At 42.0% G+C, this 26377-nt stretch overlaps 1 protein-coding gene across 2 annotated transcripts in view; it reads left to right on the top strand.

Moving 5' to 3' along the window:
- bahcc1b (BAH domain and coiled-coil containing 1b) overlaps nucleotides 1-26377 on the top strand; it is a 220666-nt gene that overhangs the window by 172159 nt on the left and 22130 nt on the right. For both annotated transcript variants that reach the window (XR_010966970.1, XM_068004128.1), the window contains exons 19-24: nucleotides 1053-1411; nucleotides 5560-5658; nucleotides 7219-7348; nucleotides 8333-8450; nucleotides 15310-15385; nucleotides 16070-16178. Coding sequence is in view for 1 of the 2 variants with exons in the window: in XM_068004128.1 (XP_067860229.1) it covers nucleotides 1053-1411; nucleotides 5560-5658; nucleotides 7219-7348; nucleotides 8333-8450; nucleotides 15310-15385; nucleotides 16070-16178 (891 nt within the window). In the remaining variant the exon portion in view is untranslated. The remainder of the gene's footprint in view (nucleotides 1-1052; nucleotides 1412-5559; nucleotides 5659-7218; nucleotides 7349-8332; nucleotides 8451-15309; nucleotides 15386-16069; nucleotides 16179-26377) is intronic.

Here is a 26377-nt window from a genome sequence, read left to right as displayed (position 1 = left end):
ATAAAGCATCCTGGGTAAATTACTTTGTCCGGTAACAAAATGATAATTCACACTTTGATTTTTATCCTTTTATTTGGTGGGGATAATGTGGGGAGTTTTTTGTATTTCTATCCCCTTTACTTTGTCTGTCCGGCTTAAGATGGGAGCCACGGAGGCTGCTCCTGGCCCCTGCAAAATGCTCCTTGTAACCACTGGCATCAGGAACCTCCCTGATGTGCCATAGACTACAGTCATTGCTTCTCAACCCTAATCAGGACCATCATGAACTGAGTGGAATGCACACTTTGACTTTTAAAAGCTGATGGTGAGCCCCTACCTTTAAATTTATTTTTTGCAGCCTATTCAAATAAGTATTACATTCACCCAAGAATGAGAGCCAACTGCTGAAAACACCCATAAAAGTTCCAAACAAAAGCCTCGTAAATGTACTTTGCAATAAAATCTGTTAATAGGGACCACCTACCAAACATAACCACATATTTCCAAACCCAGTTATGATTTTTATTATTGCACAAAAAAATCATGCACAAAGGAAACTTGCATGATCAGCACGTAGCATAGGATTGCTTCCAAATGGCTATTGCAAAGCACTCGAAAGAGTTGCTGCAAGGAGCTGCTGATAAACAATAGTCGAAGAATATAGTTTGTTCAAATCTCATTTCAGTTTACAGCTGTGCAGGGGGACCACCTACAAATAAGGACGAATCCTGCAGTAGCCGTGAATGGTCACTGTTGACAGATGTCACTGTATGAAAACAACCCCTTATTATACAAACTGCCCCAGGGAAACTCACTAAGTTGAGATAAATATCTACAGTGATCTAAATACCTCAAACCTCGAGTTTTTACTGTACAGCCTTTGTAATTGTTTGATGATTCACCTCACATTTGTGCTCCCGAGTGCCAAGATGGATTAAAGACCACAAGAGACATTCCCTCGTGTTTGATTAACAGGGAGTGCCGGATGTGGGTGAGGGGAATGGGAGAGGATATGCTGTACTTCTTGGACTGGCCAGTGTGTGAATTGTAAATTATTCTTCTTGCGTTTCCAGGAACTCTTGGATTTTCCAGCACAGATGGAGATGTGAAGATTAAAAAGCGTCCTGCCAAGCACGCTCTGGAATCTAGCAGTGCAGTGAAAAAGATTGAGAAGCTCCCAGCAATTAAGAAAAAAGGACTGAAAGCAGGAGAAACGAATAAGAAGCTGAAGAACACAAAGGGGGGAGCAGAGGTGACAATTTGGCACCGTCTTGAATCTGATCTGCGGCCCCTGCTGCATGGTGAGAGATTATTTCCCAGTGACTCTTCTGTACCTGCTCGAATGGCATCTAGAAGTCAGGCCAAGAAAGGCTCAGCTAACAGGTGTAAAAATGTCACCAGAAAAAGCAAAGCACTGCAGGCTGCTTTCAAGGTAGGTTGAGAATAAGGAATACAGGGGCACTTCAAATCCAAACTAAGTGTTCTACTTTGTCCTGTGACTGTTGTGCATTAGCAAGCATCCTGTGACTCCAGGCGTTTTACTGATTAAAAGCAAAATACTGCGGATGCTGGAAATCTGAAATAAAAACAGAAAATGCCGGAAATACTCAGGAAATCGACCTGAAACGTTAACTCTGTTTCTCTCTCCACAGATGCTGCCTCTTCTGTTGAGTATTTCCAGCATTTTCTGTTTTTATCTTACTGATTAGTTGTTTAACCTTAAAGGTTGCAATAATTTTCAATTTGATTTCAGTGACACTCTCCTTTAAGCAGCTCCAATATCACTGCCAGTTTTTACTCTTTCCCCATCTTATCAAATCTAAAATAAGATATATATCTTAATTTTTTTAAAGATTTTTTTTTGTAATATTTCCAGTTTCAGTCTCTCTACCACCTCGCTGCCCTCGTTCAGCTGCTGTCATTGTTTCTTCATGTCAGGTGACAGGAAACCACTTTGCAAAACATGATGGGTTTCCTTGAGGAGTGATTCTTGTCACCACAAGCACCTCAATCACTGACCAGCAACACTTATCCATTGAGGATAACCACATTTGAAAGTTAGTTAATGTATCAATTAAGATTCGATTTAGAATTATTTTTTTACCTCAACCTTGTATTCCCCTCCCCCCCCCCACTTTAAGTCTCCCTACGTCACATGTGACAATAGCAGGACAGATTTCCCTTTGAGTTTTCCTAATTCCCGCTGATCGAGCTGCAGACCTCAGTTCTGTGTTTCACTGCAATAGCTCAGCCATGACCAGAGGCTAGCAGTGCAGGGACTCTCTGGCATGAACCCAGGGCTTGCTACTGTGTGATACATTGTATTGCTACAGCAGTCTGCTGCTCGATAGGATTGGCAGGATCTTAAAGCTAAACTGCCCGCAGTTCAACAAATAATGAAATAATTGCTTTTTAAAAGTTTCACCAATTTTTTGTAAACAATTGCATGTCTACATACTATAGATGTGTAAGGGCCAATTTTAACATAGGGCAGGAATCGGTGGTGCAGGGGTCAAAGCAGGCAGCAACCCTGCCCCCCGCCCTGGATTTTAACTCCTGGGCCTCATTTACATGCCACAACTCTTGATTGGCGCCCGAAGTGGGCAGGAATTACATCATCGTCGGCAGGTGGGCCGGAGTCAAAATTGATGGCGGGCTTGGGAGTCAGGCCGCCGCCAGGGACCCATGGAAACGATCCCCGGCAAGATAAGTAACAACTGGTCCGTGCTCAGGGGAAAGGGGGAAGCCCCGGGGCAGGGAAGGCCCAAGGTAACCTTCTCCTGCCCCACCAGGAACCTTTAAAAATTAAAAGAAAATCACTTTATTTGGGTCACCTATGGCGCATTATCCTTGCAGACTCTTGGCAGATTGGAGACTGTGCGGGTTTTAGGCCTGAGGTTAAAATGGCGTGTGCGTCCCGATGACATCATCGGACATGACACTGCTGTTGAAATTAGGCCTTCACTCCTCTGGTGTGGGTGGCCTTCCTGTGCCTGAATTCAGGCAAGTAAAAACGGTGAGGGCAGGGAGGCAGCGCGAATCCCCCCAACCTTCTTGACCCCCCACCATCTCGACACCCCCTCCCCCCACCTGCATCGCTTCGACCCTATAGATTTGATCTACTTTAAAATATCCGCAAATTTAAAATTCTTGTCCTTGCCTTTAAAAGGCCTGCTCCCCCTTCCCCATTTCCATAACCCATGCCAACCCTACAACTCTTCCCCCCCCCACTCCCCCCACCCCACCCCACCCCCGGAACTCTCTGTTCCTCTGACTCCAGCCACTTGTGCATTTCTTTCCCATCACTCCATCATTAGTGACCATGTTTTCAGCGACCTAGGTCCCACTCTCTGGAATTCCCTCCCTAAACCACTCCGCCTCTCCACCAGCTTCTCCTCCTTCAAAAGCCTCCTTAAAACCCACCTTTTTGACCAAGCTTTTGGTCACTCCTCCTTATATCTCCATTTTTCTTCACATCTATGTGAAATGCCTTGAGTCGTTTTTCTACGATAAAAATGCTATATAAATGTATGTTATTGTTGCTGTTGCACTTGATAACCTTTTTTTTTGCTCTAGTCTATAGCAAAGAGGCTGGCTTCCACGTTTGTCTGTCTCTGTCCTGTCCATGACTGGATGCATTGATTTTTGGCTGCAATTTATTTGACAGCAATTTCTTAAAATATTTATTTGTTTAAAAATCTCACTGCTCCATACTGAGCACAGAGTGCTGAGGTGAACTGGTTCACACGATGACATATTTATGGTAAACTTTACTCCATGCTCACTAGCAACATTTTCATCTTAAATAAATAAGTTTTAAAAACCGCCTTCAAATAATTAGCAGCCAAAATTGAGCCTGTCGTCTGTACAGCAGAGGACAGAGGGAGAGTGAAGGCATAGAAGTGAGATCTCAAGTCTCCTTGCTGCTTGCTAAACAAAATATGTGGCTGCTATTGAGTATATTTATAACTGCACAAAACTTAGAGGTGAAACTACTCAATAATTTTTCGGTGTGAGTACAAACCAGAATTTCCCATTTTGCACTTGAGCTGAGTTTTTAAATGGGCAAAGTTCCGGCATATGGTAAATATCTTAAAGTTGTGTTCATTTAAAAATGGAATCATTTTTTTGTAGCTCTGCAGCTTTAAATCACTGAACATATGCAAAATAATTAGGGCAGATGTTAGATGACGGAAAACCAGCCTGTTTAGAATACTCCAAGGGATTCTGACCATTGTTAGGAGGTTCTTCACAGTCCTGTCATGGGCTTTGTGACATTTGCTCTTCATTTTGATATAATTAGAAATTTCATGGACTAGTTGTTGCACTGGCACTGGGCCCTCACCTTACATCACTGTGGTCAAGAAATTAAGTCCCAACAATCAGTCAGAAATATGAGTAGCTTAAAGACTTATCAGCTAGGCTTTCAAAGATGGATCATACCATCTTCTGAAAAACCGACTCCATCACGTGCTTCAGTAGACACACAACTTGCAATGTGACAAACCACCTAATCCCATTACCTCACAATCCTACTTTCAGTGATGGGAGAAGTAACAGTGGGAGTAATGAGGAATAATGAACTACCACCAGTCAAATAACTCTAGTGTGAATGTAACCCTTTGAGTACTGAGAGGAGATTTGAATGCCGATGTGAAAATAGAGCAAGATTATTGTTCATATTTCTCTGGAAATATTGTAGCAGAAGGAATAGGAGCATAGGAATTGTTAGACGAGAAAAAACAAGGTCCGTCTAGTTCGCCTTCTACCATCCTGGTAGTCGCATGATACAACGATAATGGAGTTATTGACTAATCATAGCAATCAATCTCTATCAATTAGTCTACAACAGACCCAGATATGACTCAAGAAAAACCCCAGTGGTAGAGAGCTTTGGGAACCATAGATCCAAAATCACCTATTTCCTCCCAAGCATGCTACCAAGAATGTTCTTTGCTTTTGTCCATTTCTGTAATTCTTTGTTACAATTTGTGGACAATTGGTTTTATAGAAGTAACATAGTAGATCATGTATATGTAATTAGGAATGTGCAAATATTCAATATTCACAAGGTTAAAGAAAGCACAGATATGGAACAGTTGACTGTGATGGTGTGACTGAATTTGCTCCCAAGTCAAATGAGGTGCACTGGACTGCAACTTTCTATTTTACATTTGTAGCCGCAATGCCCATTTCACTCAGTTCATGAACCTGAAGAAGGCAGCATTTACATTGGTGCATGCCTTAAGGGAACAAATTTAGCCAGCTAGCTCCTTGGATAAACAGATCTGCTGTGTCTTCACACTATCACCTTGTTATCTTTAGTCAAAGGGCACAGATCAGATGGGCGTTGCCCTCATTTTGGTCTACATTTACCTGTATAACTCATGGCTGGAGAGAAAGTCTTTTCCACTGGTATGAATGGCAACTTGACTAGTTTACTACATGCTAGATTCACTCTGGAACAAATCTTTTCTTGTAAACTAGGCTTCCATGTGCTCCTGCTGGGATTTGGTTTTACTTAGTAATTGAATCCAAGTCTTGTGTGCTGATATTAACACTTTTGTTTTCCTGTATCAGAAATCAAGTGGACTGTGCCTTTCACAAAAAGGAGCAAACCCCACTGACTATCAACGGAATAGGTTGAACAAACTAAAGAGCAAACTGCCAGTGAAAGAGGTGAGGAGACTGAGAAGGCATCACGGTTGTACTATTGAAAACTGCCTCTGTACATGAAGCACTAGCCCTAAATGCCCTGAATAAACAGGAGCAGGTTCATAGTCAGCTACTATTTATTTGAATAAAATGTTTAAAAATTAGTTGAAAAATATCGGGGGAAGGGAAATCACTGATGATCACTCAATAAAAACTGATAAATGATATTTTTAACCAAATGATGGGATTAAATGTTTGATTTAAAATGTCTGAAATTCCCTTTTGAAATGCACAAAAAACTATTAAAGGTGGGCACACACAATTCTGAGCAAAACACTAAAAATTTGGTACATTTATTAAAATAACAACATTTTAAAATTAGCTGCTTGTTCACCTGCATAGTTCTGAAGCCATACATTTAAAGAGAATAGTGTCTGAAAATGTTAGATGACAAACAATATTCCTATTGTGGCCTTATTGCTGAAAATGTATTAATCTTTCATAATATATGTGATAATTAGTAAGGGTCACCATAGAATTAGGTGCAGAGCCTGAAATGTGTAGAATGGGAGTAATGTTTGCAAATAACCACATTTGTCCAGCTCAGATCCTTTTGTGCTTAGCTTGTCCAGTTTTCTTGTGTCCCCCTGTACGTGTATGCCAGCACACTCCTCACCTCGATGTGGAGATGCCGGTGATGGACTGGGGTTGACAATTGTAAACAATTTTACAACATCAAGTTATAGTCCAGCAATTTTATTTTAAATTCACAAGCTTTCGGAGGCTTCCTCCTTCCTCAGGTGAATGTTGTGGAAATGTTTTCCACAACATTCACCTGAGGAAGGAGGAAGCCTCCGAAAGCTTGTGAATTTAAAATAAAATTGCTGGACTATAACTTGATGTTGTAAAATTGTTTACACTCCTCACCTCAGCAGTCATTTCACAAAATTTGTTTGAAGATACCAGAACAAAAGTAGGCAACTGTTTTTTGTTCACTTGAAATCATTTTTCTAGCTCCTTAATCAATTTACAGTCTAGTGAACAGCTAAGGTAGTCTAATAAGGAGCATTCAAACCTTTCAATCTAATATGTGTTGTCTATATGTCTTGTGGGGAGTGGAATCCAATCCTTGGTGGCCTGGTTAGTCTATGTGTGGTAGTCCAGTGCTAGAGTTGCTGTTACTTTTCCCTGGTTGAACGATCTAGGAGGTGAGAGCTCTATATATGATCTGTGACAGTATAGAGATAAATACAAATATTTGTCTGAACAGTATAAGGGGGAAATGAGTCCTTGCTCCATGACAGTTATGGGAGACCATTGTATCAACTGCTAAAGTTGAGCTCAGAGCTATAGTTTTACATACGCCTGACTTGTGGGGCCTCCAAAACCAATCCAAAGCAATCAATTCTCACCCTTAATAATTAGAGATTAATTAGGGATACATGACCATGGGTGGGCCTTCAATGTAATATCTGTTCCACTGACGTTGGGAGCAGTAAATTTAATTAATATTACACCCACACACTGAGAGAAAAGATTGATTAGAACATACATTCTAAAGAGCTTTGTTCTTGTTTCATGCAGTCAAAAGGACGAGCTGTCAGTAAACTATTGGAAAGCTTTGCTGCAGAGGATGATTTTGCATTTGATGAAGACAGCAGCTTTTCTGAGGAAGATGAGAATGCCTCTGTGAGCTGCTCAGCAGAATTGTACGGTAGGGGCTCATTTTATTGCTAAGTGCTGCATAGTTCGAGAACAAAATTAGAACTGAGTAAGTTCTAACAGTTCAATATAAAGCGGGTGCCTATCAGAGACATTCAACAGGCTGCTTTTTTTCACACTTCCAAAAAATGGAACAAACCAAACATTTTACGGGACTCATTACTCTGTTTCTTCTCTACATCAAGAAACAAAGTAAGCTATTATTGGAAGGTAGCAATATCCTCGTGAATAATGCTACTTTTGTGATTTTAGTTAAAGGTCAAATTGATCGCACACCAGAACATCAGAGACTTGCTACTCAAAGGAACAGTTCACTGCAGGTCGCATATATTGCACAGACTCTAACAATAGAATTCAGTAAAATTATGAAGAGACCCTCCTTCACTATACCTTCTCTCAGCTTCATACAATGTAATCACTCATGGCAGCCTCACCACTTTTACGAGACAGTGCCAAGTATATTGTCATGTGTGAGATAACCCATAATATGAAAGGTTTCAGCTTATCACAACTGATTTCTAATCACTAGCCCAGTGGGAGATGAAGATTTACTCTAAATTATACTTTACTAAGTTTAAGAAAAAATTGAAACATCAACAAAAAATGCATTTACATCATAACAAATGCAAGTAGCCATTATTTCCCTGAAATGTCATAAATCTCTTCTTTGAAGAGGCAAGTCAAAGCCAAACTAACCTTGTCACTCATACTTGTCTCAATTTTTGGTTCCTCTTGTTTGCTTTTGGCATTAACTTTTCTTGAAACCAGTGTTTGGATATGGAATAGGGCAATTCTTTATCCATCTAACTGAGTAAAATAAGGACAAGACTGGAGCAAATTAATCAAACAAAGACCATTCTGTACCAAGGCATAGTAGTGAATTAAGGACCCCACCATACCAGCCCCTAACTTAAGTTCGACATTGAACCATAGAGAAACAATCTAAGCAATAATATTGTTTGTTCTTCTCTCTCAGTCCCTCAATCTTGTGCCATCAGTAAGGAGGATCTCAAAGAAGGACTTCGCATTCTCATACCAAAGGAAGACAAACTGCTGTACGCAGGATGTGTCAAAATTCTACAGTCACCTGACATGTAAGTTGCAATTTTTCTTTTGTTCCATTTCACAATTGAGTGGCTCATTCTTTGCTATCCCTTATTCTTCTTTAAAATAAATATATACGGTTTGCTGTGCAGGACTCCCCATGCAATCTAGTCCACCCCAACTAGCCCCTATAATTAATGTAAAAACCCTATCAGAAATCAGAGGCATGAAATGCAAGAAGAGGTTTTACCTATAGCACTGTTTAAAAACTCAGATTCTCCTCAAAATTGCATTATAGATTTCAGATATGTATAATCGAATCTGACCTGAATTTGAATGGTAAATGAGACCTGAGAGTTTGATTTTTGGTGTCTTGCTGAACAAACATTTACTATTGAAGGTGTGTTACTGATGGTTACAGAACTGAGCTGAGTTTATAATTGCATTAACTTCAGATTGGATTTTATGATCACGGAATACTTGATATATAACACTTGAGATATAATAGAAACATGCTTATCAATCATCTTGCTTTTATCTGGAGACCACAGAATTTCAGAGGGTTTCAAAATCCTCAAAGTCATTTGAAAAGCACCATCATCAGCTGATAAAGGACATTAGTTCATACTGAAGATTACAGCAGAAATGACTTGAACTAAGTCTTCAGTTTATTTTCACTTAAGTTTAGTTAATAATCTAATAAATAGAGGCACGGCAGGGCAGCTCATTCCTGTGGAATGCACATCCTGTGCCATGTGGGAACTCCAGGACACTTCCCGTGTCCTGGACGGCCACAGGTGCAGGAAGTGTCGTCAGCTGGAGGAGCTCGAGCTCCGGGTTTCGGAGCTTGAGCAGCAGCTGGAGTCACTGCAGTGCATCCACGAGGTTGAGAGCTACTTGGCTAGCATGTTTCAGGAGGTGGTGACCCCGCAGCTTAAGAGAGTGAAGGCAGAGAGGGACTGAGTGACCTCCAGACAGACAAGGAAGACCTGGCAGGTAGTGCAGGAGTCCCCTGAGTGCATCTCACTCGCTAACCAGTATTCAGCTCTGAATACTGGTGAGGGAGAGGGTTCCTCTGCGGTGTGCAGCCAGAGCCAAGACCATAGCTCCATGGGTGGCTTAGCTGTACAGTGGGAGAGGAGAAAGGTCAGGAGAGCAATAGTAATAGGGGATTCTATAGTTAGGGGAGCAGATAGGCATTTCTTCGGCTGCAGACGTGATTCCAGGATGGTATTTTGCCTGCCTGATGCTAAGGTCAAGGATGTTGATGAGCAGCTGCAGAACATTCTGGAGAGGGAGGTTGAACAGCCAGAGGTCGTGGTCCATATCGGGAACAACGGCATAGGTAGAAAGAAGGATGAGGTCCTGCAGACAGACTTTAAGGAGTTACGAAAGAGATTAACAAGCAGGACCTCAAAGGTAGTAATCTCCGGATTACTCCCGGTGCCATGCGCTAGCGAGTATAGAAATAGGAGGATAGAGCAGATGAATGCGTGGGTGGAGAGATGGAGCAGGAGGGAGGGCTTTAGATTCTTGGGGCATTGGGACCAGTTCTGGGGGAGGTGGGACCAATGGGTTGCACCTCAACAGAGCTGGGACCAATGTCCTCACAGGGAGGTTTGCTAGTGCTGTGGGATGGGGGGGGGTTAAACTAACTTGGCAGGGGATGGGCACCAGGATGTAGCATTGGAAAGGAGAAACAAGGGGCACAAAGGATCGGGAGAGGAAGATAGCACTAGAATAAGTAATAGTACGGTATTAGGTGGGATCAGACTAAGAGAGAGTACAAGAAAGTCTAAGGCTGGTTTGCAGTGCATGTGTGGAAACGCACAAAGCGTGACAAACAAGGTTGGTGAGCTGCCGGCACGAATAGCCACATGGGAATACGATGTTGTGGTGATAACGGAGACCTGGTTCAAAAAAGGGCAGGATTGGGTACTAAATATTCCTGGATACAAGGTGTTCAGGAAAGATAGGGAAGGAAAGAAAGGAGGGGGGGGGGTGGAAATATTGATTAAGGAGAATGTTGCAGTGCTGGAGAGAGAGGATCTTCTGGAGAGGTCAAGGACAGAATCTATTTGGTCAGAGTTAAGAAACAATAGAGGTGCCATTACACTACTGGGTGTATTCTATAGGCCACCAACTAGTGGGAAGGATACAGAGGAGCAAATTTGCAGGGAAATTACAGAGAGGTACAAAAGCTATACAGCAGAGATAACGGGGGACTTCAACTCTCCTAATATAGACTGGGATAATAACAATATAAGGGGCAAAGACGGGTAGGAATTTTTGAAATGTGTTCAGGAGAACTTTCTTGACCAGTACATTTCCAGACCAATGAGGAAGGAAGCATTGCTGGACTTGCTTCTGGGGAATGAGGCGGGCCAGGTGGAGCAAGTGTCAGTGGGGGAGCCTTAAGGGAGCAGCGATCATAATATCATAATGTTTAGAATAGCTATGGAAAAGGACACGGACCACTCTAAAGTAAAAATACTCAATTGGTAGAGGGCCAATTTCAGTAGGATGAGATCAGATCTGGCCCAGGTAAATTGGAATCAAAGATTGGCAGGCAAAACTGTAATTGAACAGTGGGTGGCCTGTAAAGAGGAGATGGTTCGGGTACAGTCCAGGTACATTCCCACAAGGGAGAAAGGTAGGGCAACTGAAGCCAGACCTCCCTGGATGACAAAAGAGATAGAGAGTAAGATGAAGCTGAAAAAAGGGGTGTATGACAGATGTCAGGTTGATAACACAGGTGTGCACCAGGCAGAATATAGAAAGTTCAGAGGGCAAGTGAAAAATGAAATATGAGGGGCAAAGGGAGAGTATGAGAATAGACTGGCGGCTAGCATAGAAGGGAATCCAAAAGTCTTCTACAGGCATGTAAAAAGTAAATGGGTAGGAAGAGGAGGGGTGGGGCCGATCAAAGACCAAACAGGAGATCTACTCATGGAGGCAGAGGGCATGGCCGAGGTACTAAATGAGTACTTTACATGTCTTTACCAAGGAAGAAGATGCTGCCACAGTCTCAGTAAAGGAAGATATAGTTGAGATACTGGATGGGCTAAAAATTGATAAAGAAGAGGTACTAGAAAGGCTAACTGTACTTAAAGTAGATAAGTCACCCGGTCCAGATGGGATGCATCCTAGGTGGCTGAGGGAAGTAAGGGTGGAAATTGCAGAGGTACTGGCCATAATCTTCCAAACATCCTAAGATGGGGGGGTGCCAGAGGACTGGAGAATTGTGAATGTTACACCCTTGTTCAAAAAAGGGTGTAAGGATAAATGTAGCAACTATAGGCCAGTCAGTTTAACCTTGGTGGTGAGGAAACTTTTAGAAACGATAATCTGGGACAGAATTAACAGTCAGTGGGACAAGTGTAGATTTATTAGGGAAAGCCAGCACGGATTTGTTAAAGGCAAATCATGTTTAACTAACCTGATAGAGTTTTTTGATAAGGTAACAGAGAGGGTAGATGAGGGCAATGCAGTTATTGTAGTGTATATGGACTTTCAAAAGGCATTTGATAAAGTGCCACATGGTAGACTTGTCATCAAGATTGTGGCCCATGGAATAAAAGGGGGCAGTAGCAACATGGATACAGGATTGGCTAAGTGACAGGAAATAGAAAGTAGTGGTGAACGGTTGTTTCTCGGACTGGAGGGAGGTGTACGGTGGTGTTCGGGGCTGGGACCACTGCTTTTCTTGATATATATTAATGACTTGGACTTGGGTGTACAGGGCACAATTTCAAAATTTGCAGATGACACAAAACTCGGAAGTGTTGTGAACAGTGAGGAGGATAGTGATAGACTTCAAGAGGATATAGACAGGCTGGTGGCATGGCGGACACGTGGCAGATAAAATTTAATGCAGAGAAATGCGAGGTGATGCATTTCGGTAGGAGAAATGAGGAGAGGAAATATAAACTAAATTCTAAAAGGGGTAAAGGAACAGAGAGATCCGGGAGTACATGTGCACAAATCGCTGGAGGTGGCAGGGCAGGTTGAGAAAGTGTGTGGGATCCTGGGCTTTATAGAGGCATAGAGTACAAAAGTAAGGAAGTCATGCTGAACCTTTATAAAACACTGGTTTGACCACAACTGGAGAATTGTGTCCAGTTCTGGACATCGCACTTTCAGAAAGATGTGAAGGCCTTAAAGAGTGTGCAGAAGAGATTTACTAGAATGATTCCAGGGATGAGGGACTTCAGTTGTGTGGATAGACTGCAGGAGCTGGGGTTGTTCTCCTTGGAACAGAGGAGGTCGAGAGGAGGTTTGATAGAGATATTCAAAATCATGAAGGGTCTCGATAGAGAGAAACTGTTCCCATTGGCAGAAGGCCAAGATCCAGAGGGCATAGATTTAAGGTGATTGGCAAAAGAACCAAAGGTGACATGAGGAAAAACTTTTTTTTTACACAGCAAGTGGTTAGGATCTGGAATGCACTGCCTGAGGGGGTGGTAGAGGCAGATTCAATCCTGACCTTCGAAAGGGAACTGGATAAGTACTTGAAAGGAAAAAGTTTGCAGGGCTACGGGGATAGGGCGGGGGAGTGGGACTAGCTGGATTGCTCGTGCAGCGAGCCAGCGCGGACTCGATGGGCTGAATGGCCTCCTTCCGTGCTGTAACCTTTCTATGATACTATAATTCTATAACTGCATGCAGACTTCCCATAGAGCACTGGGATCTGGGGCAAAGCCTTATAAAACTACAACTCCCAGAGTTCCCTGTAACTTAGTAACTATGGTTCATGTGGATTGAGCAGCAACAGCAGAAGCAAGGTCAAGGGCAGATTAATTCAGAGGAAGAGAAATTAATACCTTGTGTATGGTATCAAACAGGTATAAAAGAGTGATTTATCTTATGTTTGCGGATATAAATATAATGGCCTGCTGTTTTGGCTAGTTTGCACAGGTTTTATCAGCACAATCCGGTTGAACCAATGCAGAAGATCGCGGAAACTTGATTTACCCTGGCATCCAGCGTAATTCGAGTTTCTGCAATCTTTTGCACTGGTTTAAAAACCATTGTGCTGAAGCTGGCCTCGCCCAAAAAACTGCCCCCGCACCCCCCCCCCCCCCCAAGTAAAATAACGAGGTTGGCAAGTTTCCGCCAACTGCTCCCGTTTGCGGCTATTCTAAGAGGGTCCCCAAATTAAGCTCATTTTCATAGGTGCACAGGCACTCCAGGCACGTTTTAAACATTTTTACATATCGAAAAGTATTTAATTTGCTAAGAAACTGCCAATGAAACTAGTAAATGGTTCATTATAGTTTCTTAAACTCATTTTCAGTGATTTTAAATCAGGTTACTCGCAGGTGGAGGACTGGGACACTCTTATTAAAACTGTTTATTTTTGTGATAAGCCCATTTTCAGCTGTATTAATAAAACTGCACCCGGTTACCTCTCTTAAATACATCAATTGATATTTTTTATCGCAGAGGAAGAAAAATAAACGATTAAACTGCCCGATTGTGCTGGTTCACGGGAGATTTTATGTTTGTGATAATGCAACTGTATTTTAGTGGAAACTTGAATTATAACCTAACCGGTGCAATTTTCGGGCACAATTTGTGCCCAGTTACCGATTGCGTCTTAAGCAGAAACTCTACCCCAATGAATTTAGTCCATTTTTGCAGGTTCTCGACTGACATTCCTGTCAGTGTGACTGCTATCAGGTTCCATTTATCAAACTCATAACATTTGAAAAGAATGATCACCACCAGTCGGCCTGATTGTTCTTTGAACCTTAAAATGGGCACAAGTGAAAGCTGATTATAGACGAGAGTAGTTAGGGGAACTGGGTGGTAAAGTGGGATGGAACACTATCCCTCCACCTATGGAGACTACCACCGGTTTCATCCAAGGCAGCCCAATTTTGTAAAGCGGGCCTCAAACAGACTTTGGGTTCCCTATTTGCATATACAAAGGGCCTTATGCCTGTTTTGGGCGCGGGTCCTGGATGTCTCTTTTACTGCCTTTAACAATATGGTGGGTGGCACACTTTCGGCATTTAATGAGTACGTGCATCCCACCCACTATAGGCACAGGTGCTAAGACACCCGTTTTGCACCTGGAAAACAGGCATGGTGCCATTGAATTTCTGGGCCGTTTTCTTTTTAGATTGTGGCTTGCTGCTTCTTGTCTAATAATAATAATTATATCAATAAAATACCATTGGTAACATAAATACCAATGAAATTGCATAAATACAGTATTCATGCCTGAAATTTGTGATTACTACCTTAGCTACTACCTAGTACTTTCTGATAACAACATATGCCAGATTGAAATTAACTGTACAGCACCACTGTGCACTCGTTGTCAACACAGGGAAGCGGCTTTGTTTTTTTTCATTAGTGCAAGTAATCAGTACTAATGTAGCAAAAACACCCACTAAGCATCCAGCAATTCTCCCAACCCAGTAATTGAACAGAAATGCCCATTTTTACATTCACATTAAAGTGCCTTCACATTGGTGCTCTGGTTTCAGACAAAAAGCATTCTACCAGCCTTCCACCACCACTCTCCCTTGTTTGCTTTCCCACCCAGCACTGTTCTTTATCTAGAAGCAGAGCCGGTGAATCCAGTTCATAAGACCCACAGAAAAAGTGGTTTTCCACTGCCCCTGGAACAAGGCAAGTCAGGCCGATTTATATTTCCAAGTGCAGCTGACAGCGGGAGAATTATGTGTTCAACATGGCTGCACACTGCTATGGTAAAAGTACATACAGTCTTATTGGCTCATAGGAGTTTACTTCTATTCCTCCAACTAGTAAACCACTTAAAGGGCTGCCCCATGTCGACTATAATATCCTATCCAATTACAGAATTCGTAAATATTTCCATGCATGGACTTATCAACACTTTGTGTAAGTAACTGGCCTTTCCTTGGCTTCATACAGCTACAGTGTTGTGATTGAAGGGGAAAGAGGAAACCGACAAAGAATCTACTCCCTGGAGCAACTGCTACAGGAAGCGGTGAGTTCTATTTGCGACCGTTCCCCACTTCCCACTACAGACAGTTCAAACCTTGTCTAGTTTACCTCATTTTCCTATGGATGATAATTAAAGATGAGATTATGAATATTTTATTACAACTCAACACAACAAATAACAGTACACCATAAGAATGATGCAATTCCCTGCAGTTTCAGTATGTGATCTCAATAGAGAAAATTCATGTGTGATTTGGGGATGCAATGAGGTGTAGGCAGAGACAGCGAGTAACGTACAGCCTGGTACGGGAAAGAGAGGGAGGGATAGGGAGTGGAATCAAAGTACGTTGATCTGGTTTGAATTTGGAATACCTCCCACTTTTTACCCTAACATCATATTTCATTCATGCCTAATCCATAGGGCAGAGACCAGCAAGAAAAGCTGTTTTTATAGCACATGCTGTACCTCTGATATTGCTCATACGAGGTGGGGGAGAGAAAGTGTGAACGTCCAGTGGGGGGATGCACATTACCAAATCCAAACATTCCTTTTAATTAAATGGGGATTTGAGTTTTACCACCTGGAATTGATAACTGCCTCAATTTGGTATTAAAGGCTTATTTCCATCATTTATTTTGAAGGTTTAGTTTCGTGAGGGTACTTCTGAAATATGATGTGTTAATGATGTTACTTAACGACTTTTTTTAAATAAAAAAATACCCACAGGTACTTGATGTTAGACCTTCCTCGACGCGGTTTCTGCCGCCAGCTACCAGGGTGTGTGCTTACTGGAGTCAGAAATCCCGCTGTCTGTACCCAGGAACCATCATTCAAAGTAGGTGTCACGGCTTTACTAAAATGTTGTATCTTCGGCACGTGGCATAAGGGCCTGAAGCGGGAACATTAGGAGAAAAATATGATCTACAGTCACAGCAGCCAGTTGGCTATCGACCAAAATGGGAACGGCATTAATGTAATCAAGAGCTCGGTGGAGACTTTGAAGCGTGAAAAGGGTTATTAAAAGATCTAAGCTGAAAAGACAGAAAACTTACTAGAACCCTCCCCAACCAACCAACCAAAATACGATCTTTCAGTCCCACCAGTATAAGATCGTAGCTGGCCGGCTTCCTGCATCTGCTGCAGTCCAGTTCTGTTATGTACACCCTTTATTGAACTAATTAAATTCAATCCATTTTGTCACCATGGTGAAAGCACCATTAAAAGGCCCCAGCTGACAACTGTTCTGGAGGTGGTTAAATGAGTACCTTTTTACTATCGAATATTTCATGCACCGTTTAACAGATTTCTCCCCAGTCAGCTGGAAGCCACTGGGACACTTTAATGTGACGCACGCTATTGGTGAGTGAAGTAGTAATGTGAGATTGAAGGTTTCAAGATATCGGTGCGGAAACAAAGAGGTGTTTCTGGAAATTCTGTCTCCCTCCGTTCCCCCCTCAACACACAATATAACCTTGTTACTTTCCTGTGCAGCTCAGTTCATCGGTTCCCTCTGCAACTTGAGCAAACATTTCCGATCTAAGGTACCCATGTTAATGATTATTAGTCAGCTTTGTGGTTTCAAATTTTGCTTTTAATTCTCCAAAACCAAAAGTAACTTCCTAAAATAGAATATCTTTGCAGGGCTTCCTTATCAGTTTTGTTGAACCTAAACCTTGAGCTCATCTCCAGCGGTGATGTCATTGCTTCCTGGTGCAGTATTGTGACTGTTGTTGATTCCCACTACAGTATTACCATGTTACTATTTTTCTCTACTGATCTTTTCTTCTCTGTTTGTATTCTGGCGCAATTGCTTTCCTGTGCAGCACTGTGATCTCATTGTCTTCCTGGACATTATTGTGATGACTTTGATTCCCCTTGGAGTATTGTGATATTACTGCTTCTCATTGTGCATTGTGACATTGCATCCCCCATGGCATAACTGCTTTGGTTGTGCAACATTGTGCTGTTAGCAGTTACAACATTCTGGATAGTTCCCAGTTAGTTTACTGCATATAAAACATTGTTCCACTTAAACAATGAACTGGATTTCCTCCCACCCCCCCGGTCATCTGAGGTGGGCAAGGGCAGAAGATTGATCTGGGATATGCTCTGTCATGTGCCCACCTTGCTGTGTGTCCCCACGACTACCTGTTCCCCAGGCCCAGTAGCAGACAATACGCCCGCCCGTAAATGCAAATGAAAGAAATACATCCTCCAACTTATTTCCCTCCCTACACTAGAGACAAAGGACACCTGTTAGCCCCAAGGGCCCAGTGTACCAAAGGCAGCGGAGGAGGGCCCATGAATTTAGATTGGTTTCAGGGCCTGTGCAGTCGCTCTGAGAGTGAAGGCCTACTGCAGCAAAACTCGGCCCCGTGTCAGCGATACTCCTTGGTGGAGGCCAGGGAGCCCAATGGGCCCGAAGCCGGAAGGTCAGTTGTGTCAGGGATCCACCTCTGTGGTGAACAGTTGTCCCTCTTCTCGCCACCCCCCCCCCCCCTCCCCTACTTAGGAGATGCATCCCATGAAAGAAAGGTGTAAAATCTAGGTCTATTTGTACAGCCAAAGTTAAATATATAGAAAGAAAGAGTTGACATTTTTATATGCACAAGATACATCACATACTGCTCATGTCATACATGTGAACCATCTGCGTTTTGGGAGACTGGTCTGCAGGTCAACATTTACTGACAAAAATCAATGCAAACCAGACCCCTCACTGCTGCTCCACCCCAGTTTTGTTTCTCGACGCTGTACATGAGAATTCTCATAGGAATTCCACCTACAGTATGCAACATCAAGCAAATCTTCCATTAGCAAGAGGATTCAGGCAGAAGTGCTGCTGAGAGAAGTGGAAAAGGAAGAAACGGATAGCAAGGAAGGGGAACTGATGGGAAGAGGAATGGGGAAAGGGAAAATGGGTGGCAGTGAAGGGGAGAAGGAAGGAGGACTGTATGGTAATGGAGAGAAGTTAAAGGGAAATGAAGAGGGGGGAATGAAGGGGAGAGGGAAGGGGGAATGGGTAATAATGAAAGAATTGGGAAATGGATGGCAGTGAATGGGAGAGGGAAGGAGGATGATGGTAATGAAGGGACCAGGTGGCAATGAAGAGGAAAGGATGGGGGGGAATGGGGAGGAGGAAGGATCCATAAGTGGGGAATTGTGCTTTGGGGGAAGAGAGGAGAAGTTGGTAGCATTGCTTTGGAGTGGGGGTGAAAGGAGCATGTCAACATTAAATGGGAGGGAGAATACCAGCATTAACTGCGGGGGAGGGGAAGAGTTTTAGCATGAACTTTTGGTTTTCATATAGAGCTGCTCTTGAGTTATCAGCCTTTTGGGGGCTGTATCAGCAAATTTTGAAGCTGTTGGTCAGATTTTGCAATGTTATGTTGACTGCATGACACATTGTCTTCTTTCTGCAACTTGTACTGTGCTTAATCAATGTAGAATCAAAGATTTACAACCACATCTGCAGTTCATGCAATCTCCAGTTTGCAGCTGATCCCATTTATGTTTTAAAAGTTACGCATCACCTGGCACGTAGGGTCATTTTGAACATGCTTAAACTTTTCAAGCACCAAAAACTGTTACTTGAACTTTAACCTGACGAAATGAATCTTAACAAAAGGAGTGTGGATGAGGACCCAGGCCTGAGGGAAGAACTGCAGCATGAGACAAAGGATCGGATGCAACAAGAAAGCGGGTATAGAAATTTTAATAAAGGAGATTGAGTGATTACGTCTGAATAACTTGCGAGCTAGCAAGTTTCTTTATTTCTTAGCTTCCCAAGACTGAACAGTAACTGATCCCATGTGAGCTGTGGAATTGACTTTTCCAGCTCTAATACACTGCATACATACATATATATAACTGCTGGAAGGGCCTCTTCTTATGTCAACTTGATGGTGACCTAAGGCAGGACCTTGTAAACGACTGTGCTGCACAGTAAACATATGGTGACTGTGTATAAATGTAGCAATTGATTCACAAAACTTTGACGTTCTGCCATTTTTTGCTGCATGTGGGGAAAAGGCTGCAGCCTAGTGCTCCGCTGCTGCTTTGATTGCAGACAACTGCTGCTCGCTTTTTAAAAAATTAAAATGTTATATTTTAGCAGCGAAGTCAAGTTACTCTTGCTGTACGGCCTTGTTACTTGTGCATATTGTATTAATTAGCAATAAATTAGCACGCGAATAAGTCTGATAATTTCACAATTCTATTTGATTATTAATACCCCTTGTCGATCAGCGGTGACATTCGGTTGATAGTTAAGTATACCTCTGAATGTAATGCTTAACCAGCTTAGTAGCTATCAGTGATCCAAGCTGGGGAAGGTTTCCCCTGCAACACAGCAGTTCAATTACTGAGTTCCATCTGCTGCAGCAAACTTGGGAAAAAAAGCAAGATACTTGAGAGAAAAGGCAAGATACTTGGAAAAAGGCATGAGTTACATCACTGAGAAAATTACATGGAATTTGGTAAAAGGGTACGGCATTTGGAAAGATGCCAGAGCACTTTGTAAAAATGGTAAGTCATTGCACCCTGCTGTGACACATTAGCAAAATCACTATAATTTGTTTGAGTGCTGAAAGGACTCAGTTAAATAATGTGGAAGGTGGAGATGCAACTTGATGCAGTGAAAAATGTTCTTTTGTGAATGGGGTGGAGGTTGTATTGTTTGGTTAATACAATGGAGGCTTAGTTTTCTTAGATACTTAATATTATTTCCACATACACATTTAGCAGTTTTGTCATTTATTTCATTTGGGCTTCTCTGAGGCCTGCAGCAGCATTTGCACTAAAATAAAAATGATCACATGTTTTAGATCATTCATAAAAACATAATTGAAGAGGCTGTTGCTGTGGAGAGAAAGGGGCGCAGAGCAACAAGAATAGACTAGACTTGTGGTGCTTTACTACAAGAGCATAACTGATTGAAGGCCTGCAAGTCTCTCTCTTTCAATATCCATAGTTTAAACAGTCCCAGGTTCCAGGGATCAATGGCATCATAGAATATGAGTCAATGATTCTGCCATTAGGTTAACACTACCTTTTGGAGTAAAATAAATGATGGGAGCCAGTTCCATGTGTTTACTGCCTGGATCTCTGTATTGTATATGAACATATAAAAGAAGGGCAAAAAAAGACCATCAGGCCCATCAAGTCCATCTTATCCAGACAATGGTGCAACCCCTGACCCAGCCCCTAAGCATTTCCTGGAAAGGCAAAAAACAGAAATAAAGTGTGCCCAATTCAGGGAAAACTCTGGGAAATTCTTCTCTGATTCCCTAAGGCAATCAAGGAAGGCTGCAGGAGACTGCTCATAACTCTTCATAATCACAGCTATCTGGAAACTTACCCTCTCTAACTAGGAACATCCTCTTAGGACCTTATCACATTCCTTTTTAACAGACTGTAGCAATTCATTACTTACTTCATCTTTCAACAGTCTGTTCCTGAGGGTGATAACTCTCTGTGAAAAGAAGTACTTCCCAAGATCTAACCTAATTCTTCGCCTAAGTATTTTATATTCATGCCTTCTAGTCCTACTATCTCTATCCATCTCAAATAATCTGTCCAACCACACTGAATCAAACCCCTTCATTGCTTTAAAACCTCAATCATATCCTATCTAAGCCTACGTTTCTCCAAAGTAAATAATGCTAACTCTTGAAGCTTATCCTGATAACCAACAGTTCTAAGGTAAGGCATCATTATGTTAGCCCTTCTCTGGAACCTCAATATCCTGGGAACTGTGCAGGGTACAAAACTGGACACAATACTCCTATGTGCAAATGTACTAGGACTCTTAACAGCCTTAGTAATCTATACTTTGTACTTAATGATCCAGCCTAAAACCCTATTTCCTTTCCCTTTAGCCACCATCGCTGCTTGTGTACCTTAAATGAGTGACCAGCTACATAGAATGTACAGCACAAAAACAGGCCATTTGGCCCAACAGGTCCATGCCAGTGTTTATGCTCCACACGATCCTCCTCCCTCCCTACTTCATCTAACCCTATCAGCATAAACTTCTATTTCTTTCTCACTCATGTGTTTATCTAGCTTCCCCTTAAATGTATCTATGCTAGTCACCTCAACTACTCCTTGTGGTAGCGAGTCCCACATTCTAACCACTCTCTGGGTAAAGAAGTTTCTCCTGAATTCCCTATTGGATTTATTAGTGACTATCTTATATTTATAGCCCATAGGTATCTTTTTTCTTGATCTGGATTCCCCAAATACATAACACTGCATTTATCCACATTAAAGGACATCTGCCACACATGGGCCCACTCGCCTAACTTATCGAAATCAAACTGCAACCTATTAATTTGGTCTGAACTACCAACCCCTGTGCACATTTTCATGTCATCAGCAAATTTTTAAAATGGTTCCATTAATGCCCCCATGTAAATCATTAATGAAAATGATGAACAATAAATGGTCTGAACATGAAGCATCTCCAAGTCTGTTCAGTGTCAAGAATAATGGTAACAGCATACAGCTCATGTTTCCGTTTCTCCTCATACTGCAGCTTAAAGTGAAGATCACATTGAACATTTTGTCTGAGGTGGTGCTAAGGAGACATGTTCAAGTTGAAGCTGGCTCAGAGCTCCACGCATTTCTTTGATCTGTGGAAATAACTGCAAATGCTAAGTGTGTTGGCAGGAGTGCTGCATAAAGACCAGTGTTTATCAGGTGCAGGAGTGACAGCAAGATTTAGTTTATGTGCAAAACCACACACATTATTATAGTTACCCTCCTGCATGACCTTCACCATGTTCATCCTTTTGTCAGTTGTAATCACTCCCAAAGACAAATTAAATGGATAGGCCCACTCATCACTGGAGAAATTCTGGAGTACTGGTTTCTGTGTAATTGCTCTCTAACTGTGCAACATTTAGAGGTGCAAGTCCACAATAGGTTTCCACAGAGCAGCCATAGGTATATGGTGTAAAAGTAACCTAGCATGTCATTAGTCTAGGATAGATGTTCAGAGCAGAGTTGTTCCACGTTTGACTGGTGAGATGAATGATTCCCCTCTCTCTTCTCAGTTTCTGTAACAAAAGACTTGACTTTTCTCAGATTGACCAGAGTTAATTGAATGCGAAAACATAAAGCACGAGAAATATATTGATTGCAAACAAATAAGTCATTTTTGGAACCTAATATATTAAATACAACTTGAGCTCAAGTGCAGAAATTTTACTTATCAATTGTAAAACATAAAGCCAATGGACAGTAACTTAAAAAAATTGACTTTTTGATTACCATTGAGAATTAGTTGGGAATGGATTGGCATTCCCTTTTAAATGCTGTAGTGCTGTGATGTTGCTTTGTTGGAATGAGTGGGAGCTAAGTAAACTTCTAATTTCATGAAGTTGTCTTGGGGTGTATGTTTGATTCTACATTTCATAGGATATTGTCAGCATCCTCACTGGTACTTTCTGCAGTTGCAGTGCGGGTGTTATGCAGGCATTGTAGTTGAGGAAGAGGAGTGGGAAATATTGGATGGGATAAACTTAGTGAGAGAGGAAATATTAAGGGGATTAGCATCTTTGAAAGTAGATAAATTGCCAGGCCTGGATGAAATGATATCCCAGGCTGTTAAGAGAAGCAAGGGAGGAAATAATGGAGGCTCTGACCATCATTTTCAAATCCTCTCTGGCTACAGGTGTGGTACTGGAGGACTGCTAATGTTGTACCGATGTTTAAAAAGGGAGAAAGGGATAGACCAAGTAACCACAGGCCAATCAGCCTAACCTTGGTGGTGAGCAAATTATTGAAAACAATTCTGAGGGACGGTACTAATCGTCATTTAGAAAGGCACAGATTAATCAAGGACAGCCAGCAAGTATTTGTTAAGGGAAGGTCATGTCTGATTAACTTGATTGAATTTTTTGAGGTGGTAACAAGGAGAGTCGATGAGGGTAGCGTGTTTGATGTAGTCTACATGGATTTTAGCAAGGCTTTTGACAAGGTCCCACATGGCAGACTGGTCAGAAAAGTAAAAGCCCATGGGATCCAAGGGAAAGTGGCAAGTTGGATCCAAAATTGGCTCAGTGGCAGGAAGCAAAGGGTATTGGCCGATTGGGTGTTTTTGTGACTGGAAGGCTGTTTCCAGTGGGGTTCTGCAGGGCTCAGTACTAGATTCCTTGCTTTTTGTGGTATATATCAATGATTTAGACTGAAATGTAGGGGACATGATTAAGAACTTTGCAGATGATACAAAAGTTGGCCGTGTGGTTGATAGTGAGGAAGAAAGCTGTAGACTGCAGGAAGATAACAATGGACTGGTCAGGTGGGCAGAAAAGTGGCAAATGGAATTCAATCCGGAGAAGTGTGAGATGATGCATTTGGGGAGGGCAAACAAGGCAAGGGAATACACAATAAATAGGAGGATACTGAAAAGTGTAGTTGAACAGAGGGACCTTGGAGTGCATGTCCACAGATCCCTGAAGGTTGCAGGACAGGTAGATAAGGTGGTTAAGAAGGCATACGGGATACTTTCCTTTATTAGCCGAGGCATAGAATATAAGAGCAGGGAGGTTATGCTAGAACTGTATAAAACACTAGTTAGGCCACAGCGAGAGTACTGGGTACAGTTCTGGTCCCCACATTACAGGAAAGATGTGATTGCACTAGAGAGGGTACAGAGGAGATTTACGAGGATGTAGCAAGGACTGGAGAATTTTAGCTATGAGGAAAGATTGGATAGGCTTGGGTTGTTCTCTTTGGAACAGAGGAGGCTAAGGGGAGATTTAATTGAGGTCTATAAAATTATGAGGGGCATAGATAGAGTGGCTAGGAAGGACCTATTTCCCTTAGCAGAGAGGTCAATAACCAGGGGGCATAGATTTAAAGTTGGCAGAAGGATTAGAGGGGAGCTGAGGAGAAATGTTTTCACCCAGAGGGTGGTGGGGGTCTGGAACTCTCTGCCTGAAAGGGTGGTAGAGGCAGAAACCCTCATCGCGTTTAAAAAGTACTCGGCTATGCATTTGAAGGGCCATGACCTACAAGGCCACGGACCAAGAGCTGAAAAGCTGGATAGCTCATTTTCGGCCGGCACAGACACGATGGGCCTGCTTCTGTGCCATAAATTTCTACGATTCTGTAATTCCATGCCAGTGTTTCAAGGTGCTTTGATCCGGTCCTGACTAATGCTAGTCTTACAACAATTCCAAGCAGCTTTAAGTCCATCATTGAGATAAATGGAAAAATGGGTCCACACACATCTGTGTCCTGCATCAGTACTAATCTAGTGTTTGAAATGCTGTAAAAAGAATTGTAACTCCTGGTTGGGAGCCTGTGGGATGCATGGGTCACTCACTCAGGAGCTGCAGTGATTCATTTTAACAACCGGGCTTCATTAGCATTCTGCCGATCATCGAAAATCCAACTATCTTCAAATGAACATAAAGGACATAGATGATAATAGTTGAGAGACCACCAGTTTTTCTCGGCAGCGAGGAAGCAGTTTCTGCTTTCTTCCACATGTAACACAAACAATCATCAGCAAAAATCATATTCCGAGATGAAGAAAGGAAAGCCATATTGTCGGGACAGTTAGTTCACACAAATCCTGACGGTAGCAGCCATATTGAACGCTTGAGTGTCGGATTTATTTTTTGGCACTTTCTGAAGAGAAAGGTTGAACTTCGGCAAGCCGTGGTTGCATCATTTACACAACCTTACTTTGTTTGGTGGCATGTCTACCAAAGAACCTGTGGAACAGGAACCATCACTGCTAATCCTTCATTCTCGTAAAGAGTTACTGATCCTGCACTTTGAGCAGCTGCAGACTGAGGTTTCTCGGCCTAACAATGCACCCTGCTCAGATCACTTTTATGGCAGAAAAGGATGGTGTTGACGTACCTTCATCGTTATGGTTACTGCTACTTCCCATGTTTGCTGCAGGTGCTCTTGTAATGGATAAAAGTACAGCCTCAGGCAATGCAGCAAAGTAATGACAGCCACAACAGGACACATCTTTTGTTGCAGTTTGGGGAAAAACTTTAATTGGTGTGAGAGAGATGTTAAGACTCTTTATTATGTATATACTTCATTATCTGTTAATTCGAATAGCAATTGTGCAAACATGCCTCCTGTGTCGTTTTGTTAAAATTGCTTAATTCAAATATTTTGAGCAAAAAATGACTTTGAATTAACAGGGGTAAACTTACAATATCTGCCCAAAATAAAATACAATACTCTATGCAGCTTATTATTGTAGAACTGGCAATGATTTTAATACTTTGTACAGTAAAAATTAATTTTTAAATGAGTGTTTTCACACTGATTTGTTGCAGAGTGAACCACAGCTTACTGAGTCATCAAGTTGTTTTGCAATAAACAATAGCATGCAGACTTCAGCCCCCTTCAAAGACAAATTGCAGAGCACGCACCAAAGCAGGGTGAAAAATTATTGTCAAATAAAATGATCCAAGTATGCAAACTTTAGGCTGAGCAAGGAGGTAGCAATGAACAGCTGCTATTATTCACTTTTAGCCCAAATGCATCATATTTACTCCACCAGTGTTAGCACCAGAATTAGGCTCTCTTGGTCGCAAAGGGTGTACATCAAAAGTGCCATTTGAGCAACTACAGAACCCACAGGAACCATTTTCAGCAGTATTGCTTTACTGGTTTCGGCTGAAACTGTATATTTCCTGCTGAAGACTACAGCTTAGGAAAATCCAGGCTAAATTCAAACTCTTCCTAGGATGGCTTGACTATAACTCAGCTCAATCAAACTGTCAAAATGAGAGTGAATTCAGATTTGTGAACTAGTTTGACAATTATTGTTAGGCACAATCATTGCTACATTCCCACTTAAATCAAGGAAATTGTAATTGGCTCAGCGTGGATCTCTGCATCTCACTTGTATGACCAACCACTTGAGTGGAAGTCAAGCTACAACTGGGTTGAAGTAGTGTTCCTTTAAACAGCTGGAGAGAGCCAAGCACAGTCCTATTTAATTAACAATAAGTGGAAACAGCATCTTAAGTGGTTCAAATTGGGCCAAGTCGA

This window comes from Heptranchias perlo, chromosome 23 (genome assembly GCF_035084215.1).
Source record: "Heptranchias perlo isolate sHepPer1 chromosome 23, sHepPer1.hap1, whole genome shotgun sequence".
In the NCBI taxonomy this organism is placed as follows: domain Eukaryota; kingdom Metazoa; phylum Chordata; class Chondrichthyes; order Hexanchiformes; family Hexanchidae; genus Heptranchias; species Heptranchias perlo.
The sequence above is the reverse complement of the archived record's forward strand: the minus strand, read 5'-3'. Positions and strand labels throughout refer to the sequence as shown.